This window comes from Lynx canadensis, chromosome C1, assembly GCF_007474595.2.
Source record: "Lynx canadensis isolate LIC74 chromosome C1, mLynCan4.pri.v2, whole genome shotgun sequence".
NCBI lineage: Eukaryota > Metazoa > Chordata > Mammalia > Carnivora > Felidae > Lynx > Lynx canadensis.
Window position 1 is genome coordinate 158,323,963 of NC_044310.1, and position 16,882 is coordinate 158,340,844.

Here is a 16,882-nt window from a genome sequence, read left to right on the forward strand (position 1 = left end):
TGATAGAAAATGTGATGGAAAAAGTTTGATAAAACAGAAATTAAGAGTAATCTCAGTTATAATGCTTGAACATTCCACTCGGGTATTATTTTATCCAGGAAGCCTTTCCTAAGTATTTTGCTTTGGGTTAAGTCTAGCTGCACAGTACTGTGAGAGCACAGATTGTCAAACCAAATGGTGAAGTCTAATACACTAAATTGTCATTTACCGGATTATCTGCCTTTCTCTGCCATGAGTTTTCAGGTTCCTTGAAGGCAGGAATTATACCCTTATTAATCTGTGTACCTCTTGTGCCTTGCTTATAATCTCTGGCATATTTTACATTTGTTACCTAGTAGATTTTATTATTTGTTATAAACATGCTGTGCAGTTTTGCCTGAAGCCGTTTTATATTATTCATTCTAGGGTTCTCCTGCCATTAGAATATTCAGCTCTTTTATACATATATTAGTTACTGAGGTTGCTTTACTTATATTTTGAATGGAATTTTTTTCTGATTTTAAATATTAGGTCTTGGAGAAAATGCTTGTGCAAAGAAAAGTCATGAAAAGTACCTTATAGCTCTGAAGAGCTCTGGACTTACATATCCCGAGGATAAACTTGTATATGGTCTACAGGAACCATCAGCTGGCACTAGCACTCTGGCAGTGCAAGGTTTGTCTGTTTAATTTGAACAGTGGTGACTTTTCTGTGTTAAAACAGAAAGACCCTCACACTTGACTTGTTGTTGGAGAAATTTAAGTAATGTGTCATTCCTTGGTGGTAAACATGTAGAAGCAAGAAAGAATAGATTGGCCAAAGAAGAGAATACATTTCTTAAATGGAATTTGGTTAAATTTATTTAAGGTTCTGTTTTTAACTCATAAAGAAGGTAGCAGTTGCTATTTAAGAGTAGCCCAAAACTTTAGTATCTTAATATTTTAGTAAACCATGATATAAAAAGAAAGAGATCCTTCTGAAACATTATTTGTGATGATTAAATCTGGATTTTCACTACAGATTTCCTTTGAAGTATAAACCTGTATTAGGTCCAAATTTATTAAAGATAAATGTTGAACTCTCCCAAGATAACTGTCGGAATGAGTTGTCTTAATGTAACAAAACTTAGCTTTTTGTTTATGTCTCAGAATAATTTTAAAGTAAGGCAATACGTAACAGCTATGAAGGAAATTTTTTTTTTTCCTTTCCAAAGGTTTTGCGGGTGCAACAGGAACTTTGGGACAACTAGATTCTTCAGATGAGGTGACATTTAAAATTTAAAACTTTTTGCAAATAAAAGTTTTAGAACTGTATAGATTTGTGGATGTTATCTAGTTTAAATTTCTCATTTTGTAGACAAGGACACTGAAGCCTAGAGTGAAATAATTTAGCCAAGATTGCAAAGTTACTAGCTTTTTACTTCTGGTTTATAATTCATTTCTTTCTTCACAGTTCAAAAGTGGGAGATAGAAAGAGATAGCAATTTCTCCTAGGAAGATATCCCCATGTTGACCCAAATTATCCTATATACAATGAAATTGTTTTAAGAAATTTAGCTTAGTCTAGAACAGTGTATTAAAAGAGTATAAAATGTAACTGCTTAAAAAAATAAAATGTAACTGCTTTTCCAATTTCATAACAAGCTATACTTTATATGTTATATCTTATTTTAAAAAGCAGGGAAATGGGCTGTCAGTTTGAAATTTCAACTTTTATAGTACTTACTAGCCAAATGGTAGTGTTTATTAAATATGTCTGATAAATCCTTTAGAACATTCATATATTTTATTAATATACAACTTATAAGGGATCAAATATACAAATATTTGTGTACAATTTTGATGCTTATGAAATTTAAATTTCACATTTTTGTAAAATTATACATTTAATGATTAAAATTTATTTATTTTTTGATGTTTGTTTTTGAGAGAGAGACAGAGAGAGAATGAGAGAGAGAGCATGAGCAGGGGAGGGACAGAGAGAGACACACACAACTGGAAGCAGATTTCAGGCTCTGATCTGTCAGCACAGAGCCCAATGCGTTGCTCAAACCCATGAGCCACGAGGCTCGAACCTACAAGCTGTGAGATCCTGAGATGAGTCGAAGTCAGATACTTAACCAACTGAGCCACTCAGGCACCCCAGTGATTAAAATTTAAAACCTAAAAATTGTGTTATATTAAAACATACACTTTTTCTTTGAAAACCCATTTTGATTTGAAAATATCACATGAACTAAGAAAAATATCCTTTTTGAAAACATGATTTCTGTTATTGATGTCTTGTAATTGATTTAATGCCTTATAATTTGAACATCCTGGTAGTATTTTTCCCCTCTAAAAAGGCACTCACAAAATGGAACATTTTATGGAGTCCCTTTTTGGACAGTTTCAAAGAGTTTTCAACAAATTGGAGAGACAATTTCATAGGCTGTTTACAAGTTTGACTCTGGAATTAGAGGGCCTGGGTTTGTTTCTGGCTCCTGTACCAATTAGTAGTGTGACTTTAGGCAAGTATCCTAACTTCTCCATGGCTAAATTTCCTCTTCTGCAAAATGGAGGTGATAATAGTATTATTGCCAGGAGTTATTATGAGGATTGAATGAGTTCATATATGAAAGCACTTAAACTAGTGCCTGGCATATTGTGAACACTGTATATGTGTCTGTTAAATAAGTTAAAATAAAATCATAAAAAAATTAAATTTAAAATCATTAAAAATAGTGCAAATGGTTAGCTAAAACTTTTTTTTTTAACTTTAAAGATAAGTTACAAAGAACATTGCTATAATGATGAATTGGAAAACTTGTATTTAAAATAGATTCTCAAAAGTACATATAAACATTATTCATTATTTCAACCAAAATAATAATAATTCCATTTCGAAGCTAGTGGAGGGGAGTGATGGAGGTAGGAATACTAATTGTTCTTATGTCAAAGAAGGAAGAGATTGGATAATAGACATGTGGTTTCAAATGACTTACTCTTCTTTCCGTAAGGGCATTTTATGGGGAGGCAAAATGGCCTCTAAAAAGGCAAGATCTGGGAATACTAGGAGTTGAATATGAATGGGTGCATGGACATTTTTGGTTTAAAGCCAGCCAGATAGGAAAGGAGCCTTGTCTATTGTCAGTAGAAACTTTAGAAAATAGTTTCATAATGAAATGGTTTAGTGATGTTACAGAACACTTTTAAAGATAATCTAAACATTTTATGTGATTTAGAACAATATAAAAACCTATACTTATATGATGGGATAAAATTTTCGTATTATTTTAGCATACCTAGCATTATGCATCTAACAGCCATGCTAATAATTCTGCTTTACTTCTATGAATTGAATTTGATTTCTGGGCATGTAGAAAACTGATCTTCAACATAGATCCTTTTCCTCTGTCTAAGGAAAGTAGTAACAGTCATTTTGTCTTGGCCTAAACTCTCCAGATTGCCTTTTTAAACTGCCAGGGGAGATTTTAATTGTATATAACTGCATTACAATAACACTGTATTTTATGGTAGGGTGCTAGAAGGAAATCCTTTTGTGTATGTGTGTGTGTGGGCGGTGGGGGTGGAGAGAGAAGTAATTTTTGCGGGGGTATCAGAGGATTTGAAATATGGCTTTTCTTTGTTCATTACCATTGCCTCTAGTCTGTCCTTACATCTTCTGTTCCTCTGTTCTTTCCTCTTGGATTCTTTGTTTCAGCAACTTTGTGTGTGTGATATGGTTTTATTACAATAATATATAATATTTTGTTCCTTCATTATGATTGTATGTCAGTGTGAGTATCATATTAAAAACATCTTGATGGTGACAGCTTCAAAATACTTCATTTCTTCTATCCTCAAAATACATCATTTTTTGAGAGTATCTGAGAAGAATTACTGTTAGAGCATGTGATACATATTTAACTTATGTATTTAAAAGTACTTTAGACTTTTTCACCTTTAAATCACATTTTATAATTAAAATTTTAATCTCTTTAAAAGTACTTTTTGTAATTTACATATTTTTTTTAGTTCATATGTTTATTATATTTTCATAAAAATGGGGTAATTCAGGCATTGGCAGACTTAAAGAGTTTCAAGTGAGTTGTTTAGCTGGAAGTGCATTGAAGGGCTATCTACTTTAGTTTTTCTTTAAGAGAACCTTGGGCTTTAGAGTTAGGAAGACCTTAGTTTGAATTTTCTTTCATAATCTTGCTCTGCTTTTGCCAGGTCATTTAACTTCCGAACATCCATTTTCTCTTGGAGAAATGAAGGTGATTATGTTAGGATTAAATGGGATAACGTATAAAGTACCTATCATGGATTAGACATAGAATAGACTCTTGATAAATGTTTTTGTCTGAGTACTTCATGTGAGAAGTGGTTCAAATACATGAATTTTTGAGCTGTTGTGGGTCATATTATATGCATTTCTATTTATTGTTCCGGAGGAAATAGTTTGCTAAAGCATGTTTTAAAAGAATGAAGTTTATTTTTATATTTATTTATTAAACACATTTTATTTTTTTCACATTACCTGTCAAATTTTCTTTGGCAAATTTACCCCATATACCAAATATTCAATTTAGAGCTTAGTTTATATTTATATAACTGAGTGCCATTCACCAAGATACCTTTCTCTAACCCCTAATGGTTTATTTATTTATTTTTTATAATTTACATCTAAGTTAGTTAGCACATGGTTCAACAATGATTTCTGGAATAGATTCCATAAGCCCCTTACCCATTTAGCCCATCCACTCCTCCCCTAACCCCTCCAGCACACCTCTGTTCTCTGTAAGAGTTTTATGTTTTGTCCCTCTCCCTGTTTTTATATTATTTTTGCTTCCCTTCCCTTATGTTCATCTGTTTCGTATCTTAAAGTCCTTTTATCAGTGAAGTCATATGATATTTGCCTTTCTCTGACTGACTAAATGCACTTAGCATAATACCCTCTAGTTCCAGCTATGTAGCTGCAAATGGACAAATGAAGTTTATTTTTAAAAATTTAATTGAGATATTACCTAAATAATGCACAAATACATTGTAGTTGTTTTCCAGACAGTTCAGATAGAGTAAAAGTCCTTTCTCTATCCTCACTAGCACCAGCTCTTCTTTGGGTAACTACAGTTAATAGTTTGGATGTCCTCGACAGACCTTTTTCCATGGAGTTAAATAACCATATGTTTACAGAAATGTGTGTGTGTGCATGTGTGTAAATAAAAGGTGTTGTGCTATTTTATGGCCTTCTTTTATTTACTGCAAAGTGTATTGTGTAGATCCATCTTTGTCAGTACTGTTCTTTCCATTTGCTGTACAGTAATCTGGAATATGAATAAACTACAGTTTGTCCAATCATTTCTTTAATTTGCAGTTTTTTCTTACAAGGTGCAGTACTTACATTTCTTTTTATGCAGATGTGCAGATAGTTTTCTAAGGTGGAATTGTTAAGTCACAGGATATGCATATCTTAAATTTTAATAGATTGTATTTTTCTGATTGTAAAAATCACGCATACTTAAAATGAAAAATGTAGAAAAGTGTAAAAATAAGATCATTACTTAGGACTAATTGTAGAAGAGTTTTAGTAATAAAGTCAAGAAATTTCCTATTTTAAGATTATAATCACAATTTTTTATATAAAAACACTTATTTTATTGATTTGTATACCACAAGGTCTTTGTTTTTTGGTTCTGAACACATTTTCAAATCTTGAGCTGGAAACAGAAAAATCAGGGGCTCTTCGGTGTCTCAGTCAGTTAAGCATCCAAGCTGATCTTGGCTCAGGACATGATCTCATGGTTTGTGAGATTGAGCCCCACATTGGGTTCTGTGCTGATAGCATGGAGCCTACTTAAGATTCTCTCTTTCCTCTTCTCTGTGCCTCTCCTCCGCTCACGTGAATTCTGTCTCAAACAAACAAACAAAAAAATAGAAAAGTCATATAGTACAACAAAAACAAAAATGAGAATTAGGAAGGGGCAGTTTGGTGGTTATAAAAATTACTAATGCTAGAGCTAAAAGAAACTTTAAAGTGCATTTTGCCTAACTTTCTTATCAATGAAGAAGCTGAATTCCATGGAAATAACAGGTTCACTCAAGCTAGTAAATTTCAGCTCTAGTTAGTAGAGTTGGAAATGGACTCTAGGTCTTCTGTCTAGTTGGTTTAGAGTTCTTTCTATAAAGCAGATAAACTGCTGATTAATTACTATTACTGTGCAGCAAATTTCTCCTAAACTTTGTGGCTTAAAACTGTTCCTTTTCTTTTTCCTTACAATTTTATGACTCGGGAAATTGGGAACTGTATAGTTTGGCATTTCTCACTTGGGTTACCTCATGCAATTCTAGTTAGTTACTGCAGCCAACAACTAACTGCATTGCAACTGTAGTCATCTAAGGCTCAGCTGTGGTAGAGATATAAGGTGGTCACTGACAGGCCTAGGAGTTGATTGCTGACTGTCCCCAGGGAACTCAGCTGGCTTTTCATTGGAGTGACTACCTGTGGCTTCTCTAGCATGGGGTCTCAAGTTGTTACATAGTTACTGGCTTCTCCCAGATTGAGCAGCTGGGGAGCAGAATCTTTACAGGCTTTTCTGAGCTAGCTTTGTAAGTTACAGCGTCCTTTCCAGCTACATTTTATTAGTTGTGAGTTGTGAAGGTGGGCCCAGAGTCAGTGGGAGGGAACATAGATCTCACCTTTACAGGGAGGATATCAAAGAATTTGTAAACACATGTTTAAAACTTCCATAACCAAGATGTGATGTCCGCCATTGTTTTCCCTGGATTCTCTTGATATCCAAAATAATGACTAACAAACCAACAATTGATTATAGATTTTTCCATCTATTCAGTCTTTTTTTTTTTTTTGGTTGGAAGAACTATCACATGATAATGAAACACCACTGCAATCAGAAATGATTTTTGTAGGAGTTTTCCTTAAGTGTAATAGTTACTGTGGTACATTAAGAAAATGAAAGCTTATATTTACGATTATAAGATATTTTTTTAAAAGGTGATGAAAAAGAATGAAATCTTGCCATTTGCAGCAACGTGGATGAAACTGGAGGGTATTATGCTAAGTGGAAGAAGTCAGTCAGAGAAAGACAGATATCATGTGATTTCACTCATATGTGGAATTTGAGAAACTTAACAGATGACCATAGGGGAAGGGGAGGAAAAAATAAGTTACAGAGAGGCAGACCATAAGAGACTTTAAAAAAAAAAAAATTTATTTATTTTTTATTAACTTGTTTTATTTTTTATTTTTTAAAATTTATATCCAAATTAGCATATAGTGCAACAATGATTTCAGGAGTAGATTCCCTAGTGCCCCTTACCCATTTAGCCCATCCCCCCTCCCACAACCCCTCCCGTAACCCTCAGTTCTCCATATTTATGAGTCTCTTATGTTTTGTCCCCCTCCCTGTTTTTACATTATTTTTGTTTCCCTTCCCTTATGTTCATCTGTTTTGTCTCTTAAAGTCCTCATATGAGTGAAGTCATATGATTTTTGTCTTTCTCTAATTTCACTTCGCATCATATCCTCTAGTTCCATCCACGTAGTTGCAAATGGCAAGGTTTCATTCTTTTTGATTGCCGAGTAATACTCCATTGTATATACATACCACATCTTCTTTATCCATTCATCCATTGATGGACATTTGGGCTCTTTCCATACTTTGGCTATTGTTGATAGTGCTGCTATAAACATGGGGGTGCATGTGTCCCTTCGAAACAGCACACCTGTATCCCTTGGGTAAATGCCTAGTAGTGCAATTGCTGGGTCGTAGGGTAGTTCAATTTTTAGTTTTTTGAGGAACCTCCATACTGTTTTCCAGAGTGGCTGCACTAGCTTGCATTCCCAGAGAGACTCTTAAATACAGAGAACAAACTGAGGGTTGATGGAGAGTGGTGGAGAGGGGAAAATGGGTGATGGGCATTGAGGAGGGCACTTGTTGGGATGAGCACTGGGTGTTGTATATAAGTGATGAATCACAGGAATCTACTCCTCAAGCCAAGACTACACTGTATGTCAAGTAACTTCACAAATAAATTAAAAAAAAATTATATTTACCTTTGTGAACTCTTTTTTTTTTTTAACTCTGTAAAGGAGAAAGTTGATGAAGGGATAAGATAGAGTATGATAGAAGAGTACCTAGATATACATTTTCTTGAACAAATACCTATTTATGCCATTTCAAAATTTCATTAAGGCTTTTAAAGCTATATTACATTTTTTTTCCAACCATAGGCACAAATGGTATATTTGCTTTTAATATTTATATTTGAAATTTAATGAAGACCTGGGTATTATTTAAGGATTGGAGTTTCTACACTCTTACCCTACAGGCCCATGAGATTATTGAGCAAACTCTTTTCATGATTTCATTCTTGTAACTTAACAAATGGTATGAAAAGACAGGTTGAGAAGAGAGCAGTGATGTTTTAATTACTACTATAGAGAAGTGATTATAACAACTAAAAATGTTTTAAGAATTTAGAATTGGAGAGACTCTAGAGGTAAGGTACTCTTAACCACTTTGTTTTAAAAATGAAGAAGCAGATTTGGAACTATAACAGCAGCAAGATTTCTATTTGTAAAGTTTTATTTGAATGAGGGTATATATTACAGTCTACTTAAAGTATATTATTCATACAAGTTGTGTCAGATATTTGTCCCCGCTGTCCCTAGAGTAACAGAACATTATGTACTCAGCAGTGCTATTTATACACATGACATTCTTCATGCTACTTACTACTACTTATTCTTTTTTTGTATAGCTCATATGAAATAGGAGTAGAAAATGTTGTTTGTGTTGTATGGCACTGAAAAGAAAATAAGCACATTTAACTTTACAGAGTATTTTTAAATTTATATTTGTATTTTTTGTTTACATTTATTTATAACCATCAGATAATTCAGTTCAAAAGAATTATCTCTGTAATATATGTACCTGGGTCTAATTAGAGAATTTATCAGAGAAAATAGTATCTTTTAGATGAAGATAACGTTGTAAGGAAAGATTATATTCACTGTGGCCATTACCATAGCAGTGTCCATTTATCTGTGTGCAGTGACCAGATCATTAATTTCTGTGGCATTGACGTACTTAGCTGTTCATACAAATGAAAACATTTAAGACACTTTTCCCTCTGTGAAACTGTAAAAATATGAAAAATTGAAATATAGAAAAAAGTATAAAAAAAGAAAACATTTACCTTCAGCTGTACCATCCAGAGATAACCATTGTTGATTTGTTTTTTTAGTTCTAGTTCTTTTTTCTTCTTACTCTTATATAATTGAGAAATAATCACCCAGCAAAATAAGTTACTATGTAAATATGTTCTCAATACTCTTGCCTTTATTCAAGACAGAATCCAAATGAACAGTTAAAAAACTAATTTGTCAAACTGTAGCAAAAACAGGATTATTGAAATTGAAAGTCAGAGTTGCTTTTCATAAATTAATAGGTAAGGGAAAAAATTATTTTTAGTTTTGGAGGTGTAAGAGTGGGGTAGGGAATCATAGAAACTTTTGGTTGGGAAGGCCTTAGAAATGTCTATTGTATTTCTTTTCCAGTGCAGGAATTGATTTTACAACATTCCTGATTGTTGGTAAGCCTTTTCATAAACACTTCGAGTGATAGGTAGTTTACCTAGTTCTGAGGCAACTTGTTCTTTTGTTTGATAGCTGTAATTATTAGGAAGTTCTTCTCAATACTGTGCCAAAATTCTATAATTTTCACACATTTCTTATTTTTTCCTGTAGAAAGATGTTTGTTTTTACTTCCATAAGATGCCTCTTTAAATATTTAGCTTTAGTTATTTAATATTCTCTGCTGTACATACCTTTTTTTTTTTTTAACCTATTCACTCCCTTTTAAATCTGTGATCTAATTCAGTATACAATCATGAGCTATCTTTCAATAAGCATACTGTTTGTTAAGGTCTCAAGTTTTTTTTTTTTGTTAGCCTTCTAGCAGCTGTGCTAGACTGTTCACAGGAGCCCAGTGGTGAAAAATAAAATGCTTAGGTTTGACCCTCTCACTCCCCAACACTTAAAGCTGACAAGTTAGAGTTTCCTCTCTGCTTTGTATTTGTAGAATTGATTTAAAGTAAACCATCTGATTGTAGTGGCTTACTTAAATCTTTATTTCATTTTATTGTTCTAGCCCCTCAGGATCTTTGGATTTTAGTTTTATAACCTGCTATGTTAAATATTCCTTTTAGCCATGTATATATATATTTTTTTTAATTTAAATTTTAACTTACAGTGCAGTATTGGTTTCAGGAGTAGAACTTAGTGATTCATCACTTACATATAACACCCAGTGCTCAACATGACAGGTGCCCTCCTTAATACCTGTGACCCATTTAGCCCATCCCCCCACCCACCTCCCAACATCAACTCTCCATTTGTTCTCTATAAAGAGTCTCTTATGGTTTGTTTCCCTCTCTCTCCCTTTCTCCCCCTCTCCCTCATCTGTTTTGTTTCTTAAATTCCACGTATGAGTGAAATCATATGATATTTGTCTTTCTTTGATTTGTTTTGCCTAATACATTCTGGCTCCATCCACATTGTTGCAAATGACAAGATTGCATTCTTTTTGATGGCTGAGTAATATTCCATTGTATTTATACACCACATCTTCTTTATCCATTCATCAGTTGATGCGCATTTGGGCTCTTTTCATAGTTTGGCTATTGTTGTTAATGCTGCTATTAACATTGGGGTGCATGTACCCCTTTAAATCTGTATTTTTGTATCCTTTGGGTAAATACCTAATAGTGTGATTGCTGGATCCTGGGGTAGTTCTATTTTTAACTTAAAAAAATTTTTTTTAAGTTATTAATGTTTATTTTATTTTACTTTATTTTATTTATTATTATTTTTTTAAGACAGAAAAACAGAGCGTGAGCAGGGGAGGGGCAGAGAGAGGTGGAGACACAGAATCTGAAGCAAGCTCCAGGCTCTGAACTGTCTGCACAGAGCCCAGTGTGGGGCTTGGACTCACAAGCTATGAGATCATGACCTGAGCTGAAGTCACAGGCTTAACTGACTGAGCCATTCAGGCACCCCTATTTTTAACTTTCTGAGGAACCTCCTTGCTGTTTTCTGGAGTGGCTTGCACCAGTTTGCATTCCTGCCAACAGTGTAAGGGGGGGCTCCCCTTTCTCCGCATCCTTGCTAATATCTGTTGTTTCCTGTGTTGTTAGTTTAAGCCATTCTGACAGGTGTGAGGTGGTATCTCATTGTGGTTTTGATTTGTATTTTCCTGATGAAGAGCGATGTTGAGCATCTTTTCATGTGTCTGTTAGCCATCTGGATGTCATCTTTGAAAAAGTGTCAGTTCATGTCTTTTGCCTCTCTCTTAACTGTGTTGTTTTTTGGGTGTTGAGTTTGATAAGTTATTTGTAGATTTTAAACACTAACCCTTTATCAGATACTCATTTGCAAATATCTTCTCCCATTCTAGGCTGCCTTTTAGTTTTGTTGATTGTTTCTTTAGCTGTGCAGAAGCTTTTTATCTTGATGAAGTCCCAATACATGTTTGCTTTTGTTTCCCTTGCCTTCAGCGACATGTCTAGTAAGAAGTTGCTCTCTGGCTGAGATCAAAGAGGTTTCTGCCTGTGTGATCCTCTAGGATTTTGATGGTTTCCTGTCTCACATTTAGGTCTTACATCCATGTTGAGTTTATTTTTGTGTATGCTGTAAGAAAGTAAGTGGTCCAGGTTCATTCTTCTGCCTGTCATTGTCCAGTTTTCCCAACCCCATTTGTTGAAGACACTGCCTTTTTCATTGGGTATTCTTTCCTGCTTTATTGATGATTAGTTGACCATATAGCTGTGGGTCCATTTCTGGGTTTCTATTCTGTTCCATTGATCTGTGTGTCTTTTTTTGTGCCAATGCCATACTGTCTTGATGCCCACAGCTTTCTGATATAGCTTGATATCTGGAATCATGAAACCTCCTATTTTGTTTTTCTTTTTCAGGATAGCTTTGGCTATTCAGGGTCTTTTGTGCTTCCATACAAATTTTAGGGTTGGTTGTTCTAGCTCTGTGAAAAATGCTGATGGTATTTTTATAGGGATTGCATTAAATGCGTAGGTTGCTTTAGGTAGTAGTATAAACATTTTAACAATGTTTGTTCTTCCAACCCATGAGCATGGAATGCTCTTCCATTCTTTGTGTGCTCTTTAATCTCTTTCATAAGTGTTCTATAGATTCAGATCTTTTATTTTTTTTGTTTTTAATTTAAATCCAAGTTAGTGTAATAGAGATTTCGGGATGGAATTTAGTGATTCATCATTTGTATATAACACCCAGTGCTCAACCTAACAAGTGTCCTTCTTAATGCCCCTCTCCCATTTAGTCCATCCCCCCACCCAGCACCCTTCCACCAACCCTCAGTTTGTTCTCTGTATTAAGAGTCTCTTACGGTTTGTCTCCCTCTCTGTTTTTATACTATTTTTGCTTCCCTTCCCTTATGTTCATCTGTTTTGTATCTTAAATTCCACAAAAGAGTGAAATCATATGATATTTGTCTTTCTCTGACTAATTTCGCTTAGCATAATACCCTCCACTTCCATCCACGTTGTTGCAAATGACAAGATTTCATTCTTTTTGATCACCGAGTAATATTCCATTGTACCTATGATGGAATACACATCTTCTTTATCCATTCATCAGTCAGTGGACATCTGGGCTCTTTTCCATACTTTGGCTATTATAGATAGTGCTGCTATAAACACTGGGGTGCACGTGCCCCTTCTAAACAGCATTCCCGTATTTTTGTTTTTAATTTTTCAATGTTTATTTATTTTTGAAGGAGAGAGAGACAGAGCGTGAGCCAGGGAGGGGCAGAGAGAGAGGGAGACACAGAATTCGAAGCAGTCTCCAGGCTCTGAGCTGTCAGCACAGAGCCCAATGTGGGGTTCGAACTCACGGACTGTGAGATCTTGACCTGAGCCAAAGTCGGATGCCCAACTGACTGAGCCACCCAGTCGCCTAGTACTCCTGTATTTTTTGGACAAATACCTAGTAGTGCAATTGCTGGGTCATAGGGTAGCTCTATTTTGAATTGTTGAAGAACCTCCATACTGTTTTCCAGAGTGGCTGCACCAGTTTGCATTGCCAGCAGCAGTGTAAAATAGTTCCTCTTTCTCTGCATCCTTGCCAACATCTGTTTTTGCCTGAGTTTTTTATTTTAGCCATTCTGACAGGTGTGAGGTGGTATCTCATTGTGGTTTTGATTTGTATTTCCTGACGATGAGTCATGTTGAGCATTTTTTCATGTGTCTGTTAGCCTTCTGGATGTCTTCTTTGGAAAAGTGTCTATTCATGTCTTTTTCCTGTTTCTTCACTGGATTATTTGTTTTTTGGGTGTTGGGTTTGATAACTTCTTTATGGATTTTGGATACTAACCCTTTATCAGATATGTCATTTGCCAGTATCTTTTCCCATTCTGTCAGTTGCCTTTTCGTTTTGCTGATTGTTTCCTTTGCTGTGCAGAAGGTTTTTGTCTTGATGAGGTCCCAGTAGTTCATTTTTGCTTTTGTTTCCCTTGCCTCCGGAGACATGTCAAGAAGTTGCTGCAACTGAGGTCAAAGAGGTTGTTGCCTGTGTTCTCCTCTAGGATTTTGATGGTTTCCTGTCTTAGGTTCGGGTCTTTCATCCATTTGAGTTGATTTTTGGGTATAGTGTAAGAAAGTGGTCCAGGTTCTTTTTTCTGGATGTTGCTGTCCAGTTTTCACAACACCACTTGCTGAAGAGACTCTTTTGTCTATTGGATATTCTCTCCTTCTTTATCAAAGATGAGTTGGCCATACATTTGTGGGTCTATTTCTGGGTTCTCTATTCTGTTCCATTGATTTATGTGTCTGTTTCTGTGCCAGTACCATAATGTCTTGATAATTACAGCTTTGTTATACAGCTTGAGGTCTGGAATTGTGATGCCTCCGGCTTTGGTTTTCTTTTTCAGGATTGCTTTGGCTATTCAGGGCCTTTTCTGATTCCATACAAATTTTAGGTTTGTTTGTTTTAGGCCTGTAAAGAATGCTGGTGTTATTTTGATAGGGATTGCATTGAATATGTAGATTGTTTTGGGTAGTATCATGTTCTTCCAATCCATGAGCATGGAATGTTTTGCCATTTTTTTTGTCTTCTTCAATGTCTTTCATAACCTTTATCTGTAGTTTTCAGTGTATAAATTTTTCACCTCTTTTGTTAGGTTTATTCCTAGGTATTTTATGTTTTTTGGTGCAATTGTAAATGCAATCGATTCCTTGATTTCTCTTTCTGCTGCTTCATTATTGGTGTATAGAAATGCAACTGATTTTTGTACATTGATTTTATATCCTGTAACCTTGTTGAATTCCTGTATCAGTTCTGGCAGTTTTTTGGTGGAGTCTTTTGGGTTTTCCACATAGAGTATCATGTCATCTGTGAAGAGTGAAGTTTAACTTCCTCCTTGCCAATTTGGATGCTTATTTGTTTGATTTGTTGGATTGCTGAGGATAGGACTTCCAATACTATGTTGAATAACAGTGGTAAGAGTGGACATCCTTGTTATGTTCCTGAACCTTAGGGGGAGAGCCCTCAGTTTTTCCCCATTGAAGATGATATTAGCTGTGGGTCTTTTGTATAATGCTTTGATGATCTTTTGGTATGATACTTCCATCCCTACCTTCTTGAAGGTGTTTATCAGGAAAAGATGCTGTTTTGTTTTTTTTTTTTTGCCAAATGCTTTCTCTGCAACTATTGAGAAGATCATGTGGTTCTTTTTCTTTCTTTTATTAATGTGATGTATCACATTGCTTGATTTGCAGATATTGAACCAGCCCTGAATCCTAGGAATAAAACCCACTTGATTAAGTGGATTAATCCCACTTAATGTGTTGCTGGATCTGGTTTACTAGTGTCTTGTTGAGAATTTTTGCATCCATGTTCATTAGGGAAATTGGTCTGTAGTTCTCCTTTTTAGTGGGGTCTTTGTCTGGTTTTGGAATCAGGGTATTGCCTCGTAGAATGAATTTGGAAGTTTTCCTTCCATTTCTATTCTTTTTGGAACAGCTTCAAAAGAATGGGTGTTACTTCTTTTTTAATTTTTAAAAAATGTTAATTTTTGAGACAGAGACAGCACACGAGTTGGGGAGGGGCAGAGAGAGAGGGAGACGTAGAATCTGAAGTGGGCTCCAGACTCTGAGCTGTCAGCACAGAACCTGATGTGGGGCTTGAACCCACGAACCGTGATATCATGACCTGAGCTGAAGTCAGATGCTTAACAGACTGAGCCACCCAGGCGCCCCATCTCTTCTTTAAATGTTTGGTAGAATTCTCCTGGAAAGCCATGTGGCCCTGGATTCTTATTTTTTGGGAGATTTTTGATTACTGATTGAATTTCTTAACTGGTTATAGGTCTGTTCAAATTTTCTATTTCTTCCTGTTTCACTTTTGGTAGTTTTATATGTTTCTAGGAATTTGTCCATTTCTTTCAGATTGCCCAATTTGTTGGCATATAATTGCTCATAATATTCTCTTATTGTCTATATTTCTGCAAGGTTGGTTGTAATCTTTTTCATTTGTGATTTTATTTATTTAAGTCCTTTTTTTCTTTTTATCAATCTGGCTAGGGGTTTAAAGAACCCCTGTCTTTCAAAGAACCATCTGCTGGTTTCATTGTTCTGTTTTTTTGATTTCGATATCATTGATTTCTGCTGTAATCTTTATTTTTTCCCTTCTCTGCTGGTTTTGGGCTTTATTTGCTGTTCTTTTTCCAGCTCTTTTAGGTGCAAGATTAGGTTATGTATTTGAGACCTTTCTTCCTTCTTTAGGAATGCCTGGCTTGCTGTATACTTCCCTCTTATGATCACCTTTGTTGCATCCCAGAGGTTTTGGGCTGTCGTGTTTTCATTTTCATTGGCTTCCATGTACTTTTAAATTTCCTCTTTAATTCCTGGTTAACCCATTCATTCTGTAGTAAGATGTCCTTTAATCTCCAAGTATTCATGGCCTTTTCAAATTTTTTTCTTGTGGTTGATTTCAAGTTTCATAGTGATGTGTTCTGAAAATATGCAAGGTGTGATCTTGATCTTTTTTGTACTTGTTGAGGGCTGCTTTGTGACCCAGTATGTGATCTATTCTGGAGAATGTTACATGTGCACTGGAGAAGAATATGTATTCTGCTGCTTTAGGATGAAATGTTCTGAATATATTTGTTAAGTCCATCTGGCCCAGTGTGTCATTCAAGGTCATTCTTTCCTTGTTGACTTTCTGCTTAGGTGACCTGTCCATTGCTGTATGTGGAGGTGTTGAACTCCCCTATTATTATGTTATTATTATCAGTGAGTTTATTTATGTTTGTGATTAATTGATTTATGTATTTGGGTGCTTTCACGTTGCAGGCATAAATATTTTCAAGTCTTAGATCTTCTTGGTGGATAGGCCCCTTAATTATGCTATGATGCTCTTCTTCACCTCTTGTTACAGTCTTTATTTTAAAATCTAGTTTTTCTCGGGGCGCCTGGGTGGCTCAGTCGGTTAAGCATCTGACTTCGGTTCAGGTCATGATCTCGCGGTCTGTGGGTTCAAGCCCCGCGTCGGGCTCTGTGCTGACAGCCCAGAGCCTGGAGCCTGTTTCAGATTCTATGTCTCCCTCTTCCTCTGACCCTCCCCTGTTCATGCTCTCTCTCTCTCTCTCTCTCTGTCTCAAAAATAAGTAAATGTTAAAAAAAAATTTTTTTTTAAATCTAGTTTGTCTAACAGAAGTTTGGCTACTCCAGCTTCCTTTTGACGACCATTTGCATGATAGATGGTTCTCCATCCCCTTACTTTCAATCTGCAGGTGTCTTTAGGTCTGAAATGTGTTTCTTGTAAGCACCATATAGATGGGTCTTGTTTTCTTATCCATTCTGATACT

The 16,882-nt window shown here is 35.3% G+C and overlaps 1 protein-coding gene across 5 annotated transcripts in view; it reads left to right on the forward strand.

Annotated features, from left to right (window-relative positions):
• Positions 1-16,882, forward strand: part of UBR3 (ubiquitin protein ligase E3 component n-recognin 3) — a 240,156-nt gene that overhangs the window by 46,255 nt on the left and 177,019 nt on the right. For all 5 annotated transcript variants that reach the window (XM_030327918.1, XM_030327919.1, XM_030327920.1 and 2 more), the window contains exons 4-5: positions 511-654; positions 1,193-1,242. In XM_030327918.1, the coding sequence (XP_030183778.1) occupies positions 511-654; positions 1,193-1,242 (194 nt within the window). The remainder of the gene's footprint in view (positions 1-510; positions 655-1,192; positions 1,243-16,882) is intronic.